This window comes from Chiloscyllium punctatum, chromosome 26 (genome assembly GCF_047496795.1).
Source record: "Chiloscyllium punctatum isolate Juve2018m chromosome 26, sChiPun1.3, whole genome shotgun sequence".
Taxonomy (NCBI): Eukaryota; Metazoa; Chordata; class Chondrichthyes; order Orectolobiformes; family Hemiscylliidae; genus Chiloscyllium; species Chiloscyllium punctatum.
Window position 1 is genome coordinate 71,749,866 of NC_092764.1, and position 15,539 is coordinate 71,765,404.

Below are 15,539 nucleotides of genomic sequence, written 5' to 3' on the forward strand. Positions count from 1 at the left end.
GGAGAGTAGCAAATGTTCACTGGGGCCAAAAAAAAAGGCTTAAGGCTATGCTTTGTAACTTCTGGCATGTCCGTTTACTGTCAGTGGTGGGTACAGTTTTAGACACAATAAATGGGAACTTAAAAACAGTTATTGAGTTAATTTATAAAAGCCAGATTATATTTGACAAATTTACTGAAATGTTTTGGTGAGAATGTCCAAGGGAGTTGATGACTTGGTTACATTCAAGCAAACAATGTGGAATAAAATGTGAAAACTGGTTAATAAAATTGGGGCTCGTAGAATCAAAGGGATGTGTGTCATCGTGGGTTTAAAATAATTGGTTATTTTTCAAACTAGAAAGGTGGTAGACTGTTGTTTCTTGTGTCAGTGCTAGGCTTTTATGATTTTAAGATACCAGATATCTTTCAAGGTCTGCCTTTGAAACCAAATTTTATCATAGAATCCCTACTGTGTGGAAACAGGCCCTTTGGTCCAAAAGGTCCACCCCAATCCTCTGAACAGTATCCCACCCAAACCCATTCCCTATTACTCTACATTTACCCGTGACTAACGCACCTGACTTGCACATCCATGAACACTATGGGTGATTTAGAATGGCCAGATCACCTAACCTACACATCTTTGGGTTGTGGGAGGAAACTGGAGCAAACCCGCACAGACACTGGGAGAATGCAACTCCACACAAGACTGTCACCAAAGGCTGGAATCGAACCTGGGTCCCAGTGCTGCCCCGTATGATACTGGCATTGAGTGAGAATAATACCAATTAGTTGCAACAGGGCATAGATAGCTAGCAGAATTGGCAGACAAATGACATGTAATTTCATACATGGTAATGTGAGGTGATGAATTTTAGCAGAAGAGATAGGAAGTCGTACTAGAGTTAATGGCACAGTTATAAATAGTATACATGGGGGGGGGGGGGAAAGACCTGAGGTCTCATGAGTATAGAGCTTTGAAAGTGAGAAGGCATTATTGAATCTTGGATTGCAAAATTTATGTTGATCTTTTGTCAAGCTCTGAGTGGGCCTCAACTAAATTAGATTAGAATTCCTACAGTATGGAGCCAGGCCCTTAATGAGTCCAGTTATCATCATCCTACTTAAAGAAGAATGTGATGTTTCTTGTGAGGTTGCAGCAAAGATGTACCAGAATGGTTCTAGGGATAAAGGAATTTAGCTACAAGTTTAGGTTAGAGAAACCTCCTATCGAGCAAAAGAGAGTGAAGGGAGATTTGATAGAGGTGAACAAGGTAGTGATTGGTTAGGATAAGATCGACAAAAGCTGTTCCTGTTATCTGATGATACAAGGACTGGGGCACAGATTTAACGTTTTGGATAAGAGATGCTGGGGGAAAGTGAGGAAGAACTTATTTTATGCAGCAAATGGTAATGACCTGCATTCACTTCTCTTAAGGGTGGTGGAATTGGAGACCATGCATGATTTCAAAAGGAAATCAGATAGGTACTTGAAGGCAATACATTTGCAGGGCTGAGGGTGGAGTGAGGAATGGGATTGACGGAATTGCTGTATAGAGATCTATTTTGAACTTTTGGTCTGAATGGAAACCTGTGTTCTGTAATGGCCATTCAAGGCTTTTAAACTCTTTAAAAACTCATGCCAATAATGCACTTTATAACAGCACTGAATGTTAACCTGCAAGTGTATTTTGCACCTTTTTTGTGTGTGTTTAGATGAGTATGATGCATACATCATTGTGTCTTTCGTGAACGCCACGCTGGTACTGTCTATTGGTGAGACCGTAGAGGAAGTGACAGACTCTGGATTTCTGGGTACAACCCCCACACTGTCCTGTTCCTTGCTTGGTGAGGATGCACTGGTCCAGGTAGGGGGATAGAAATTGATTGATTCATTGAAATACCACATTAAGCTATATTTGAGCTCTCACTGCTTACAGTGTTTAAATTTCTTCTCTTGCCTGTAAAGGCAGTCTTGTTAATGTACTGCTTGGATTCCTGAAAGAATTCCTTTATTGCTGTGATAAGTTGAATGTAATGGCTGCACCAATTTGTAAAACTTGTGTACACAGTACATTTTTTTTCTAAGTCTTTAGTAGCTAGTTGTGACCTGAACACTGGCACAATTTCAGTTCACAATAGTTACTTGATGACTTCAATAGCTTGTGCAATTTAAATTTTGCATACTTATCTGCCTTTATTTTAGATCAGCTTTGCAGTTTGTCTCTTGAAGCATTTAATATGTAATTTATTTGGGCAGTTATTCTTTGAAAATAGCACCAGGAGGTGCAAAGATGCTGTTTTAAGGAGAAGTCTCAACGAAGAAAACTTCTTGAGAGATCTTCTTGGGTGGCACAGTGGTTAGCACTGCTGCCTCACAGCGCCAGAGACCCGGGTTCAATTCCCGCCTCAGGTGACTGACTGTGTGGAGTTTGCACGTTCTCCCCGTGTCTGCATGGGTTTCCTCCGGGTGCTCCGGTTTCCTCCCACAGCCCAAAGGTGTGCAGGTTAAGGTGAATTGGCCACACTAAATTGCCCGTAGTGCTAGGTAAGGGGTAAATGTAGGGGGTCTGGGTGGGTTGCGCTTCGGCGGGGCGGTGTGGACTTGTTGGGCCGAAGGCCTGTTCCCACACTGTAATGTAATCTAATCTAATGTAATCTAATCTAATCATTTCATCGGTCATCTCAAATTGTTCCTCTCTTTTCTGCCAGCACTGACTAACCAAGTAACCACTAGTGGTTGACAACCCAAAATTGTGGCAATTTTTGTTTGGTTCTAAAGTCTTCACTATACAAGTATTATATTCATGGTGCTGTGGGTACTAAAGGTTTACCCTGTGGTGGAATTGTAGCTTCACAGTGCTGTTCGGGTATTTTGCTGAAATGTGTGATGCTCTGTGTCATAATTGGAGGACATACTGAGCATTATGTAGTGTAACCGCTAATGGAATGTTTGCCTTTATTTTGAGAAGTCTGAATACTATAAGCGCTGTTTCTAAAGCATGATTATTCTATAATGTGGGGTTGTGCAAGAACGCAACGATTACGTTCAAGAACTACCTTGCTGTGATTGCTTGTCCAACAGAGGAGCTAGAAGGGTTAAGAATACATTTCTTATTGTATAAATTTACTGCAGTTTAGGTCCCAAGGCTTTTATAAATTTGGGGGTTTAGATTAAACTGAGAGTAAACATATGTGTTGTAATGTAGTCCAAGAAAAACCCTGGCTCTGTTTGTAATTTTTAGGTGTATCCTGATGGGATCCGTCATATCCGTGCTGATAAGAGAGTCAATGAGTGGAAGACCCCTGGTAAAAAGACAATTGTGAAATGTGCTGTGAATCAGCGCCAGGTGGTGATTGCTCTGACAGGCGGAGAACTGGTCTACTTTGAGATGGATCCGGTGAGTAAGGAGTTAATAGGCATAGAGTCAAATAGAGTTGGAAGTTTTGTTTTTTCTTGAATGGTGTCTCCGTGAACATCTTATTTTCTTTTAGATGTTATCCCTTTTGAAGTGTGTGACCTCCTTACAGGTTGATGTAAGTGCTTCCCCAATGCCCCATAGAAGGTTCCAGAGACTCAACTCATTGATCTGGGATTCTTGTTGACCTGAAACAAACTGGCACTATTCAAATCTGGCTTCTAGTGATTTCAAGATCCCTTTTTGGAAAGGCAGAATGCTTGCAAAGCATTGATTTGGATTATATTAGACAATAAGACAAATTTAATTTTGCAGACAGAAGAAGATGATGGAAGGAGGAGGTGGGTGAGCAGAATTTAATCATGGTTAGTAAGTTTGTGGATGACACCACATTTGGTGGTGTAGTGGACAGCGAGTACAACGGGATCTTGATCAGCTAGACCAATGGGCTCAGGAGTGGCAGATGGAGTTTAATTTGGATAAATGTGACCTGTTATGTTTTGGTTGAAAAATTGGGGCAGGACATGCATAGTTAATGGTGGGGCATTGGGGAGTGTTGTTGAACAGAGAGACCTAGGCGTGTAGGTTCATAGTTTCTTTCTATGTGGTGATGCAGGTAGACAAGGGTAGTGAAGAAGGTGTTTGGCACACTTGACTGCATTACTCAGAGCATTGAGTATAGGAGTTGGGATGACATGTTGCAGCCATACAGGGCAAGAATGAGGCCACTTTGGGAGTCCTGTATACAATTCTGGTCTTCCTGCCATGGGAATGATACTATTAACTCAAAAAAGTTTACAAGGATGTTACTGGACTGGAGAATTTGAATTATAAAGAAAGGCTGGGTAGACTGGGAGTTTTGTTTACCTCTGGAGTGTAGGAGGTAGAGGGATAGCCTTTAAAGGTGAATAAAATCATGAGAGACAGACAAGGTTAATAACAAAGGCGTTTTCCCTGGGGTAAGGGAGTTCAAAAGTATAGAACATAGATTTAAAGTGAAAGGGAAAAGATTTAAAGGGAGCTGGAGGATCAGTTTTTTCTCCACACAGATGTTCGTATGTGGTAGATGCAGATACAGTTACAACAGTTAAAAGATATCTAGGCAAATAAATGAATAAGAGGTTTGAAAGGATATGGGCCAAATGCAGGCAAATGTAACTAGTTTAATTTGGGAAACCTGATCAGCATGGACGAGTTGAATCAAAGGATCTGTTTCTGTGCTGTATGACTCTCTACATTTTCAGATTAAATTCTATCTGAATAGTCGTTTTAGTATTTGGTAATTTATTTTAGGATTTGAGAGTTAATTTTACAACCATAGTTATGTTCCTGCAGTATGCTGCTATACTAACCTCTCCTTGCATAGGATTATGCATCAGATCTTTCTGATGTTAATATTTGCAAAATTTTGTTTGTAGTCTGGACAACTGAATGAGTACACTGAACGGAAAGAGATGTCAACTGATGTGGTCTGCATGAGTTTAGCAAATGTACCTCCAGGGGAGCAGCGTTCTCGATTTCTGGCTGTTGGGCTCGTAGACAACACTGTCAGAATCATTTCTCTGGACCCTTCGGTAAGTTTCTTTTGCCCAGTTGCTTTTTTGGTAAACCTGGTTAGATGTATTGGATAGTAGTCATTATTGCAATGTTACTAACTCCTTCCATATTTCTAAGTTTTGTGATCGTTACCAGCAAAGCCAGCTTTTAATTTTCCTTGGGAAGATGGTAATGAGCTTCCTACTTAAATTGCTGTAGCTCAAGTGGTGTAGGTTACAGGCAATGCTCTTTGGGAGGGAGTTCTGGATTATGATCCAGTGACAAAGGATTGCAACATCATCCAGGTCAGAATGATGTGTAGCTTGGAGGGATGCTAGTTTTCCCATTCACTTGCTGTCCTTGTCTAAATGTTAGCGTTTGTATGGTTGGAAAGTGCTTCATTCAAGCTTACCTTTGATTGAGGCCAAGAAAAATGATCAACTGTCAAAGTTGAATCTGGTATTTTGTGAAATGTTGAGCTTGAGAAGTTGCAAGGAATAAAAGTGTCCAGGTTGAAGTCTGATGAGTGTGGTATGCTTTCCAGTAAGCTGATCTGGAGTGATTTCTTCCAGTCTGTAGGTTTAGCACTTCAGTCAGCCTGCAGATTTTGAATCTGCAAATTGACTAATAACCCTACGAGAGTCAGAATGATTGCTGTAGCAGGGCAGGGTTCTACTTCGAGCTTTCATTTACAGTACTGTATTTCTGCCACTAAATATCAAAATTCTAGATATCTGGAAACAAACTACACTGCTCATCTTGGTTTTCCTTGAGAGAACAGTTAATTTACTTATTATCGTCTGATGTATTGGTGCACCAAAAACCTTCTAATTAATACCTTCTGGTCACTACTGTCCAGCTTTGACCTTCCATCATGATTTCTTAAATAGATCTGTCAAGCAATATTTTGAATTAATTTTCTGCTCTCTTCACTGAGCTTGGTGCGCATTTTAGTGTTGTTGTGTACCTGAAGGTGAGAACATCAACGATCTAGTGAACTGTTGTGTTTCACCTCTCTTCTGTCATTGTGCCTAGTCACCATTGTGTCCTCGAGGCTGTTTTGTGCAACAGACAGGCTGCACACAACAGACATTTCCAGTAAGATGTGCGTGTGCCCTCGCATACAGTAATAAAAGGATCATGCAGTGCAACAAATGAACTGTGCACAACAAAGAAAATGAAAGATTTGCCACTTATCCCGTTAGCCTGTAATGTTGCATTCAGTCTCTCTCTGAAGTTAAAACATTTGCACAAACAGCCAGTTTATAATGTATCAGAAACTTTCCAAATGTAAGTAATATTTTACAGTCCTGATTCCACAGACCAGGGATTGAATCTGAGTCTTTTCTGTTCCATGTTGCTAATACCATGCCAATTATCCCTTGTATTCTTGTCATTCTCAGGACTGCCTGCAGCCTCTCAGTATGCAAGCTCTTCCCGCACAGCCTGAATCTCTCTGTATAGTTGAGATGGGGGGTGCAGAGAAACAGGATGAACTGGGAGAAAAGGGTTCCATCGGTTTTTTGTACTTAAACATTGGTCTACAGGTGAGTAAGACCAATAGGTATGTGGGTCACAGAATGTTACTTTGCATGATTATGTAACATTCTCAGTTTGAGAACCCCTAGGAACAGGTTTTGGTATGTAATCCAAGGTTGTATTCAATCCTCAATGTGTGATTATATTCATCGTAGTTTATCATTCACTAAGAGATCTTGATATGCTGATGTTAAGAGAAGTCTTCTAGTCTCAGTGATTGCTGCTACCAACAAAAAAGACCCAAGATGTGAATCCAGTTTCCAATAATTTAACACTTAAAGGCTATTCTGAGATAAAGGAAGACTGAGGAAATGTGATAGGTTAATTGGAAAGACGATGTTTCCACTTCTAGGGCATCCAAAACTATGGATCTTAAATATAAAAAGCACAAGTAATTCCTGCAAGGAATTGATGAGGACAGCTTTTAATTCATGTGGTGAATCCTGTATTACGCGAAGTAATTGAGGTGGCTAGTTTAGATTAGATAGTGTGGAAACAGGCCCTTCGGCCCAACAAGTCCAGGTAAGTGAATGTGTGACAAAGGAATTCAAGGATACGTTGAGAGGGTGCACGGAAGTGGAGAACTCTATTGTGGATAAATATGGGTTGACCACTTGTGCCAAATGGAATGTTCCTGTATTGTTAATTCTGTGCAAGGTTCTGCTCTGCAGATTCAAACAATACAAAAAAAAAATCCACTGAATTTAGGGGTATTCAACTCCTTAATTAAATTGTGGACTAGTACCAGAAATCCACGTGAGACCCGGGTTCAATTCCCGCCTCAGGCGACTGCCTGTGTGGAGTTTGCACGTTCTCCCCGTGTCTGCGTGGGTTTCCTCCGGGTGCTCCGGTTTCCTCCCACAGTCCAAAGATGTGCAGGTCAGGTGAATTGGCCATGCTAAATTGCCCGTAGTGTTAGGTAAGGGGTAGATGTAGATGTAGGGGTATGGGTGGGTTACGCTTCGGCGGGGCGGTGTGGACTTGTTGGGCCGAAGGGCCTGTTTCCACACTGTAAGTAATCTAAGTAATCTAAATCTAATCTAAGAATGTTTTATTGACTCTTGGATTATCCCTCTTCTCAACTGTGGACCAAATCCCTGGCATTTGCTCCATGGGGGTATGATATGATTGAAATCAGGGCCACACTATCTTAAGTGTCTGGTCTGTGTACCTGGTTTATATTGCACTGTGACAGGATTCACTGCAGCTTAACGCTTGTCAAGGAAGGGTCTGCTTCAGTTATGCAAGTTGCACCAATACAAAACTGAGATACGATTTCCAGGCATGCTGCTGCATTTTTGTGTGACTTGTTCCTAGCTATGCTTGGTTTCCTGGTGTGGTATAGTTTTTAAGATTTTCCTGTGGTCATTTCAGAACGGAGTATTATTAAGGACAGTATTGGACCCAGTCACTGGAGACTTGTCAGATACAAGGACCCGATATCTCGGATCGCGACCTGTCAAGCTTTTCAGGGTTAGGATGCAGGGACAAGAAGCGGTGAGTGGATACAGTTACATTTCCAATCTTCACAAACTAATGAGTTGGACAGTAACAAGATGAAACTGCTAGTGTTGCCTGCCAACATCCCTGCCAGAGGTATCACTGGTGGTGTAACCTTAAAACTTTTCTTAAGTATTGTCAAAAATCTAATTTGTGGATCTTGCAGCTGGAAGGAAGTTGCTTGGATTGAGTGGGAAAATTGACTTTTATCACCTGCATCACTGTTTCTTCCTCAGGATTTTCCTTTGGATCAAACTTTCCACAAAATTTGATTGTGTTCACTTTCTTTACTTCTGTCACTTTTCCTTTGCATTACTTTAAGAGTTTCCTCCTATATCCAAGGTACCCTACTGTTTTGAATGCGCCAGCAGCTGAAAGCATCACTTACTTATCCACGTGCCCTTGGAAAGTAATTTCTGTACTCCCTGATGTACCTTTGTCTAGATTTGCTTTTGCTCTTAAATTTGCAGGCCAGAAAGACAATTTTACTAAATTTGGGTCCCAGGAACAATTCTGAAGTATGTAATCTTAAATTCTTATCACGGTAAAGTGCAGAAACCGTAGTAATGTTACAGAATCTCCAGAGATATTGCAGTTTCAAGTCCAACGATGGCATTAACCTTCAATCTTCAAAAGTGAACTTTAAAATGATGATGCATTTTGTCCGTGTTTCACATGAAAACATGATTACTACAATGTTTCTGATTTAAAGTTTGCTTTGTTGCTGATTTGGAGCAATGCTTTGTCATTGGTATTTGTTAGTTTAAATTCTATACTTGCTTCCTTTACCCATGTAGGTTTTGGCCATGTCAAGTAGGTCCTGGTTGAGCTACTCATACCAGTCTCGTTTCCACCTGACACCTCTGTCCTATGAAACTCTCGAGTATGCATCTGGCTTTGCCTCGGAGCAGTGTCCTGAGGGTATTGTGGCAATCTCCACCAACACACTGAGGTAGGTATTTCAGCACAATTCCACAGTGGTTTATAAGCTAGAAGTTGGAGACAGTTTGTTAGAGAGAGGTATCAGACTGCAGAACAAGCTGTAGGTACCAAACGATCCGCCAGTCACTTGACATAAAGATTAGTTAAGATTACAATAGAATACTAAGAAAGTCAGGATGTTGGCTCTGCTTGCCAGGTTAAGTGAATGAGCAAAGGTTTGGAGATGGAGTAAATTGTGGCACTAAGAATTCAAAGTCTTTCCTATTTAAATAGAAATTGCAGGACTTTAGTAGAAATTGCAGGGTCAAAAGGATCTGGGTTCCTGGTACATGAATCTGCTTGCAGGTGCAGCAAGTGATTAGGAAGGCATTGTCATTCATCACGAGGAAATAGGATGTAAAACCAGGGGAGTTCTTAAGCACTTCAGGGTATGCAAAATCACGTCTGATGTACAGTTTTGGGGACTCCTATTTGTAAAAACAATGTATTTGCATTGGTATTGGCTGCAATCTTTCAAGAAGGTAGCTCACCATCACCTTTCCCATGGCAATTAATGATGGGCAATAAATGCTGACCGAGCCAGACGTGCCCATATCCCTTGAACAGATTTTAAAAAAGGCAGTTCAGAAGGCATTCACTTGATTATTCCTGGGAGAAAGGAGACTGGATCTTTAAGTTTATTCAGGCTGAGTAAGTTGAATTTTTATAGATGAGAGTCACAGGTTTTGTGGAGAGTAGACAGGGAAGAGCTGGGAATATAACCAGATCAGCCAGAAGTCATACAGCACAGAAGAAGCTCCTCAGCACACCAAGTCTGCGCTGATCTATCTACACAAATTCCACTTTCCAGCACCTGACCATAGCCCTGAATGTTTTGACATTTCAAGTGCCCATCCATGCACCACTAAAAAGATTGTGAGGTTTCCCACCACCTCACAGGCAGTGCATTCTAGATTCCCACAACATTCTGGTTGAACAGTTTTTTTTTCCTCACATCCCCTTTGAATCTCCTGCCTTCCACCTTAAATTATGCCTCTTTTTTTTATTGACCCTTATCTAAGGGGAACAGCTGATTTTTGTCCATGTCCATCATAGCCTTACACACTGTTGAGGATTGGGATGAAAATATTTGCTGTTATCGATCTGAATTAAAGAAAATGACTTCTGCCACACAAGCCTTGAGTTATTGACTGTTTATTTCATGAGCTCACTGGAAGAGATAAGGTGACCACGATGGTCACAAGTCACTCCAACGAGATACAGAGAGTTGCGTGGTTATACAGGTTACAATCATTTAACAGTTAGCAAACTATTAATTGAACCATAGTGAGTAAGTTGGCTATCGGCCCGGTCACTAGCCCCAGTCATGTAGCTATCTGGACAATACTGGTTAGTATTTGATAAGCAATGTTAGTATAACAATAGATTCCTGTAAAAGAAGAGCATTGCCATGCTGGGAAAGAGTTCAGTAATAGGTGCTAGTACAGCTACAAGGTCGGCCATCTCACGGAGCCTGGGAACATACAAGCAGACACTAATATGAAAATAAAATGGATTCCAGGCTTTTAATATCTAACGAAATGGCTGTGAGAGTTATAACACATCTCCCCCACACACCCAATTGGGTCTTCCCTCCGCCTTCTCTACTCGAAAGAAAACCACCTGAGCCGATCCAGCTTCTCTTCAGAGCTAAAATGCTCCATGCCAGGAGACATCCTCGTGAATCTCCTCTGCACCCACTCCAATGCAATTAGATTCTTTCCATAGTGAGACAACCAGAACAACACGTTGTGCTCCAGCTGTGGCCTAACCAAAGATTTGTAAAGCTCCCAACTGCTCTTATAATCTGCCACAACTGATAAAGGCAGCTGTCCTGTATTCCACCTGAATTGCTGTGTTTACTTGTCGTGCCATTTTTGGGGATCTGTGAACAAGCCATCAGGATCCCTCTGTTACTCTGAACTTCGAGTGTCCTGCCATTCATTGAGTATTCTTTTGATACTTCTTCCAAAGTGCATTCTGTCACTTTTCAGGGTTAAATTCAATTTGTGCATCTGACCAACCTGTGGATATGTTCCTGTAACGTAAGAAGATTTCCTTCTCTGTTAACCACCTGACCCTTCGAGTCTGCTCTGCTATTTAGTATGGCTGAACTTCTATCTCTGTGCCATAATCCTGCTTTCACCACACACCCTTTGAGTATATTCAGTGTCTTGGTCTTCACAGTCTTATGTGGTCAAGAATACCACAAGTTCAGGCTTACCCTCTATCCTGGGAGTGGTTCCAGAATCTCCAACCAGGAGAAACATTTTCCCTGCATCTAATCTGTTCAACCCTATTAGAATTTCTTTTGTTTTAATCAAATCCTCTTTTATCCTTCTAAACTCGAGTGAATACAGGCCCAGTTGTACTGCTGCCCAGTTGTACTCTTAGTCCTGCTGCCCCAGTCTCAACTTAGTGCATCTCTGCTGCACTTTTACTCTGGCAGGTCTATCCTTTCTTAGTTAGGGAGACCAAAACTGCATGTGGTAGAAACACGTTAAGGCAAGGCAAAAAGTGCTTGACTTGTCAGTGATAACTGTAGCTCATCAAAGAAAAACTGGCAAGTTTAGATGTTCTGACTGTGAGTGCATGTCTGTAACAATCATGTTATATATTATGAATGTCTGATACATGCTGAAGTAGCTTTTACCTGTACTAATGCACTAGATTATTTAGTAAGGTGGATGCCTTGAACCAGTAGCAATTTAAGAAGCTGTATTAGGAATTGGCAGCATTTCCATTGCCAAAAATTTCTTGAAGGAATGGATCAACTTGGAAGCATCTGTTAGTTGAATCTCAGGGATTGCTCCCTCACCTATTTTTTTTTTAATAATGTCCTAGATAATTGCATTCAGATCAATGGCCAGTCTTTTGCCACATGATGATCGGGAGTCTGTGGACAGGTTAGGATAGGAGGAGTGCAATCAAATGCAGTGATTTAGATGTGAAGAGAAATGGCAGGTGATATTTGGTTTTGGTATCGTATCAGCACAGAACGAAATATGCATGACTTTTAACATGATGATACTTAGTCCGTGTTTCACCTGATATCTTGTGATTACTGCAATGTTTCTGATTAAAAGTTGGCAAATTTCTGTTCTGTTCTTGATTTTGTTTCATTGACCATGTAGGTTTTGGCCATGTCCAGCAAGTTGTGGCTGAGCTACACTTAAAACCAATCCCCATTCTCACCTGACTGCTCAGCACATACGATGCTATGTCCTAGTGTGAGGAGTTTTATCAAAGATCCCCTGAAAATACAGATAGACAATGTCTCCCACATTCACTCAAATCAAATCATATTTGTTAGACCCGATACACTTCTCCAGAAGCGTGTTGTGATTGCCTGTCCCTTTTAACAGTGAATCTAAAGGTCATCTACTTTATTTCCCACATGGCTCATACTTGTGGCAACATTAGTTTATTTACATGCTTATTCATCGACAGAATGGTGCAAAAATCAGATTCCTTAAAGTAAGATTAATTTTCAGTGTTTTGGTGCAACTCCGTAAATCAGCTTAACCCTTCTTCGAGGGCTTTTAAGTTGATGTCTAGTTGTAATGGCATAAAAGTGGATTAATGAGCTGCAAGGTTTCCTTTTTTTTAATTTCTTTCCAGAATCTTAGCCCTTGAGAAGCTGGGAGCGGTATTCAATCAAGTTTCCTTCCCTCTGCAGTATACCCCGAGGAAGTTTGTTATTCACCCAGAAAGCAACAACATCATCGCCATTGAGACTGATCATAACGCCTACACAGAAGCCACCAAAGCCCAGCGTAAACAGCAGATGGCTGAGGTAACTTGTTAGACACTGATATGACTGCAAAGGGAATGCCATAAAACACAAAAACCAAATTGAAATGCTAATTTTTATTACATGGCATGTGCAGAGAGGTGTAACCTGATGCTAATGTCAACAAGAACGTTGCCCCTCTTCTGTGTATGTGACTTGTGTTCTTCTTACAACAATGTGGTAGTTTAAGAGTACTTGGAATGTAACTACACGTTGACGTGTCAGTGTGGGGAAAAAAATCGCTGGGTGTGTGCACCTTTTAACATCGATAGGTTAGCAAAATCGACACGCCATTACGATATTAATGTTTCACTTTTATCTGTTGTTAAGGAAATGGTGGAAGCAGCTGGAGAGGACGAGCGAGAATTGGCAGCAGAGATGGCAGCTGCCTTCCTGAACGAGAACTTGCCTGAATCCATTTTTGGATCCCCAAAGGCAGGGAGTGGGCAATGGGCATCTGTTGTTCGAATAATGAACCCCATCCAAGGCAATGTGTATGATCAGATCCAGTTGGAACAAAACGAAGCAGCATTCAGGTAGGACATGTTTTAGCAGAAGACCTATAATGATAAACTGCAAATGCTTTTAAGTTCTGAGACCTATGGCATTTTATTTAACAAAATCAAGAATTTTCAATTCCACTAGGTTAATATCCATCCATAGCAGTGAATTGTACTGAATGACATAGACTGTGATCTGTGTGAAAATCAGTTTGTCTTAATATAAACCTTTGCATCCTTGGGCATCAGTCGCTCGCAAGTTTATTAACGGCAAGGCATTTCATAAAATATGAGCCTCCTGAACCATTTCCTAAGCCTCTGACACAGAGTCAATCATTAGGGAAGCGTGTAACATTGATACAAGAAACACATTTTCACAACAAATGTGGTGGGGTAAAACTGGTGTGGTGTTTGAATATTTTGACTTATTCTCGAATGTAGCTTGTACTTACTTGCATGCTTGTTTGAACAGTTTATGTGTAGGGCATTTGTTGAAGTCGTTAGGCTGTACTAACATGGATGTATTGTGTTTCCAGTATTGCTGTTTGTAAGTTTGGGAATGGTGGTGATGATTGGTACGTGCTGGTAGGGGTTGGCAAGGACCTAATTCTCAATCCTCGCTCAGTTGGAGGCGGATATATTTACACCTACAAACTTATAAACAGCGGAGAGAAGCTAGAATTCGTGCACAAAGTGAGTATTGGAACCTTTTAGGAGAGTTGGCTGATTTTGAATTGCTGAAACATTTCATATTTTTTCCTGGTTTCCTGTGTGCATGTACAGTGATCTGAACACAGCTGCAAAAGCTGCCACTGTCTCTTCCAATGTATTTGGTTTTTGTAGAGGTTTTTCAACTTACTCCCCTTTGTCTCCATATCGTAACTCACTCAGTGGTAATTCTTAATGTGCAAGTCTAATTTGTGTAGATCACACGAATGGGGATTGCAACTTTCACAACTGAGCCTAAATCTCTGCATTGTCTTACTCCTGGCTGATAATGTAGATCAGGAAGCCAGTTGTAGCACCACCTACTGCGAGCTGCATGAAATCAACTAATTACATGGGCAAATCAGACTTGTGGTCTGTGGTTGCACTAAAGCTTGCCTTTCAGGTGGTGAGCTACGCCACTCCCATTAGATCTCCTTTGGTTCCTGCTAACCTGGCTGATTAATTTTATTTGAGCTGAAAATGTGTTGCTGGAAAAGCGCAGCGGTCAGGCAGCATCCAAGGAGCAGGAGAATCGACGTTTCGGGCATGAGCCCTTCTTCAGAATCCAGCAGGAGAATCAATGTTTCGGGCATGAGCCCTTCAGCCCTTCTCCTGCTCCTTGGATGCTGCCTGACCTGCTGCGCTTTTTCAGCAACACATTTTCAGCTCTGATCTCCAGCATCTGCAGTCCTCACTTTCTCCTCCCTGATTAATTTTAATTTCATGGTTTCCTTTTAAACTCCAGGTAATTGACACTCGTGTTAAACAAAATCAGTAATTTGTACAACAAAAAGATGGGGATCTTGATGACAAACCACTACAGTGGATATGCACAGATAAACGCCACCATACTTGACTGTATCCCACAGTTTTAAAAGGGCAACATTTAAGTTTTGGGTTTTTAAATCAAAGTAAGTTCATCTATTTTAGAAGGTCTGAGGTGAGATGACGGCCTTTGACATCATACACAATTGACTAAGTGTAGCATCAAGGAATCCGAGTAAAACTGAGAACTGGAAAAATGCTCTGCTAATTGTAGTCATACCTGGCACAAAGGAAGATGGTTGTAGTTGTTGGAGGACAGTCATCTCAACTCCAAGATGTCTCTATAGGAGTTCCTCAGGGTTGTGTCCTCAGCCCCACCTTTTCCAGCTGCTTTGTCAGTGACCTCCCCTCCATCATAATATCAGAAGTGGAGATGCTTGCTGATAATTACTCGATGGTTGGGGCAATTTCCCAGACAGTGAAGCAGTCCAGTCCCAAACGCAGCAAAGCCTGGCTGATATTCAAGCTTGAGCTGACAGGATGTCAAGTAACATTTGCACTAGACAAATGCCACGCAATAACCATCCCCAACACGAGAGAATCTAACCATTGTTCTTTAACATGCAATTGCATCACCATTATGGAATTAACTTACTAAATCCATTGACCAAGCCTGTCCTCCTACATGGCACAAGTCAGGAGTATGCTGGAATACTCCCTACTTGCGCAGTTGGTTAGACCCCTGACAACACTCAAGTTTGAACAATCCAGGACAAAGTGGACCCATTTCATTTACCACTGCAACCTCAAATGTTTA

At 41.3% G+C, this 15,539-nt stretch overlaps 1 protein-coding gene across 2 annotated transcripts in view; it reads left to right on the forward strand.

Moving 5' to 3' along the window:
- The window catches only part of sf3b3 (splicing factor 3b, subunit 3), a 60,529-nt gene that overhangs the window by 27,940 nt on the left and 17,050 nt on the right, over positions 1–15,539 (forward strand). For both annotated transcript variants that reach the window (XM_072547627.1, XM_072547628.1), the window contains exons 13-21: positions 1,698–1,849; positions 3,227–3,382; positions 4,819–4,974; positions 6,340–6,483; positions 7,850–7,972; positions 8,773–8,927; positions 12,578–12,752; positions 13,080–13,285; positions 13,786–13,942. In XM_072547627.1, coding sequence (XP_072403728.1) covers positions 1,698–1,849; positions 3,227–3,382; positions 4,819–4,974; positions 6,340–6,483; positions 7,850–7,972; positions 8,773–8,927; positions 12,578–12,752; positions 13,080–13,285; positions 13,786–13,942 — 1,424 coding nt within the window. The remainder of the gene's footprint in view (positions 1–1,697; positions 1,850–3,226; positions 3,383–4,818; positions 4,975–6,339; positions 6,484–7,849; positions 7,973–8,772; positions 8,928–12,577; positions 12,753–13,079; positions 13,286–13,785; positions 13,943–15,539) is intronic.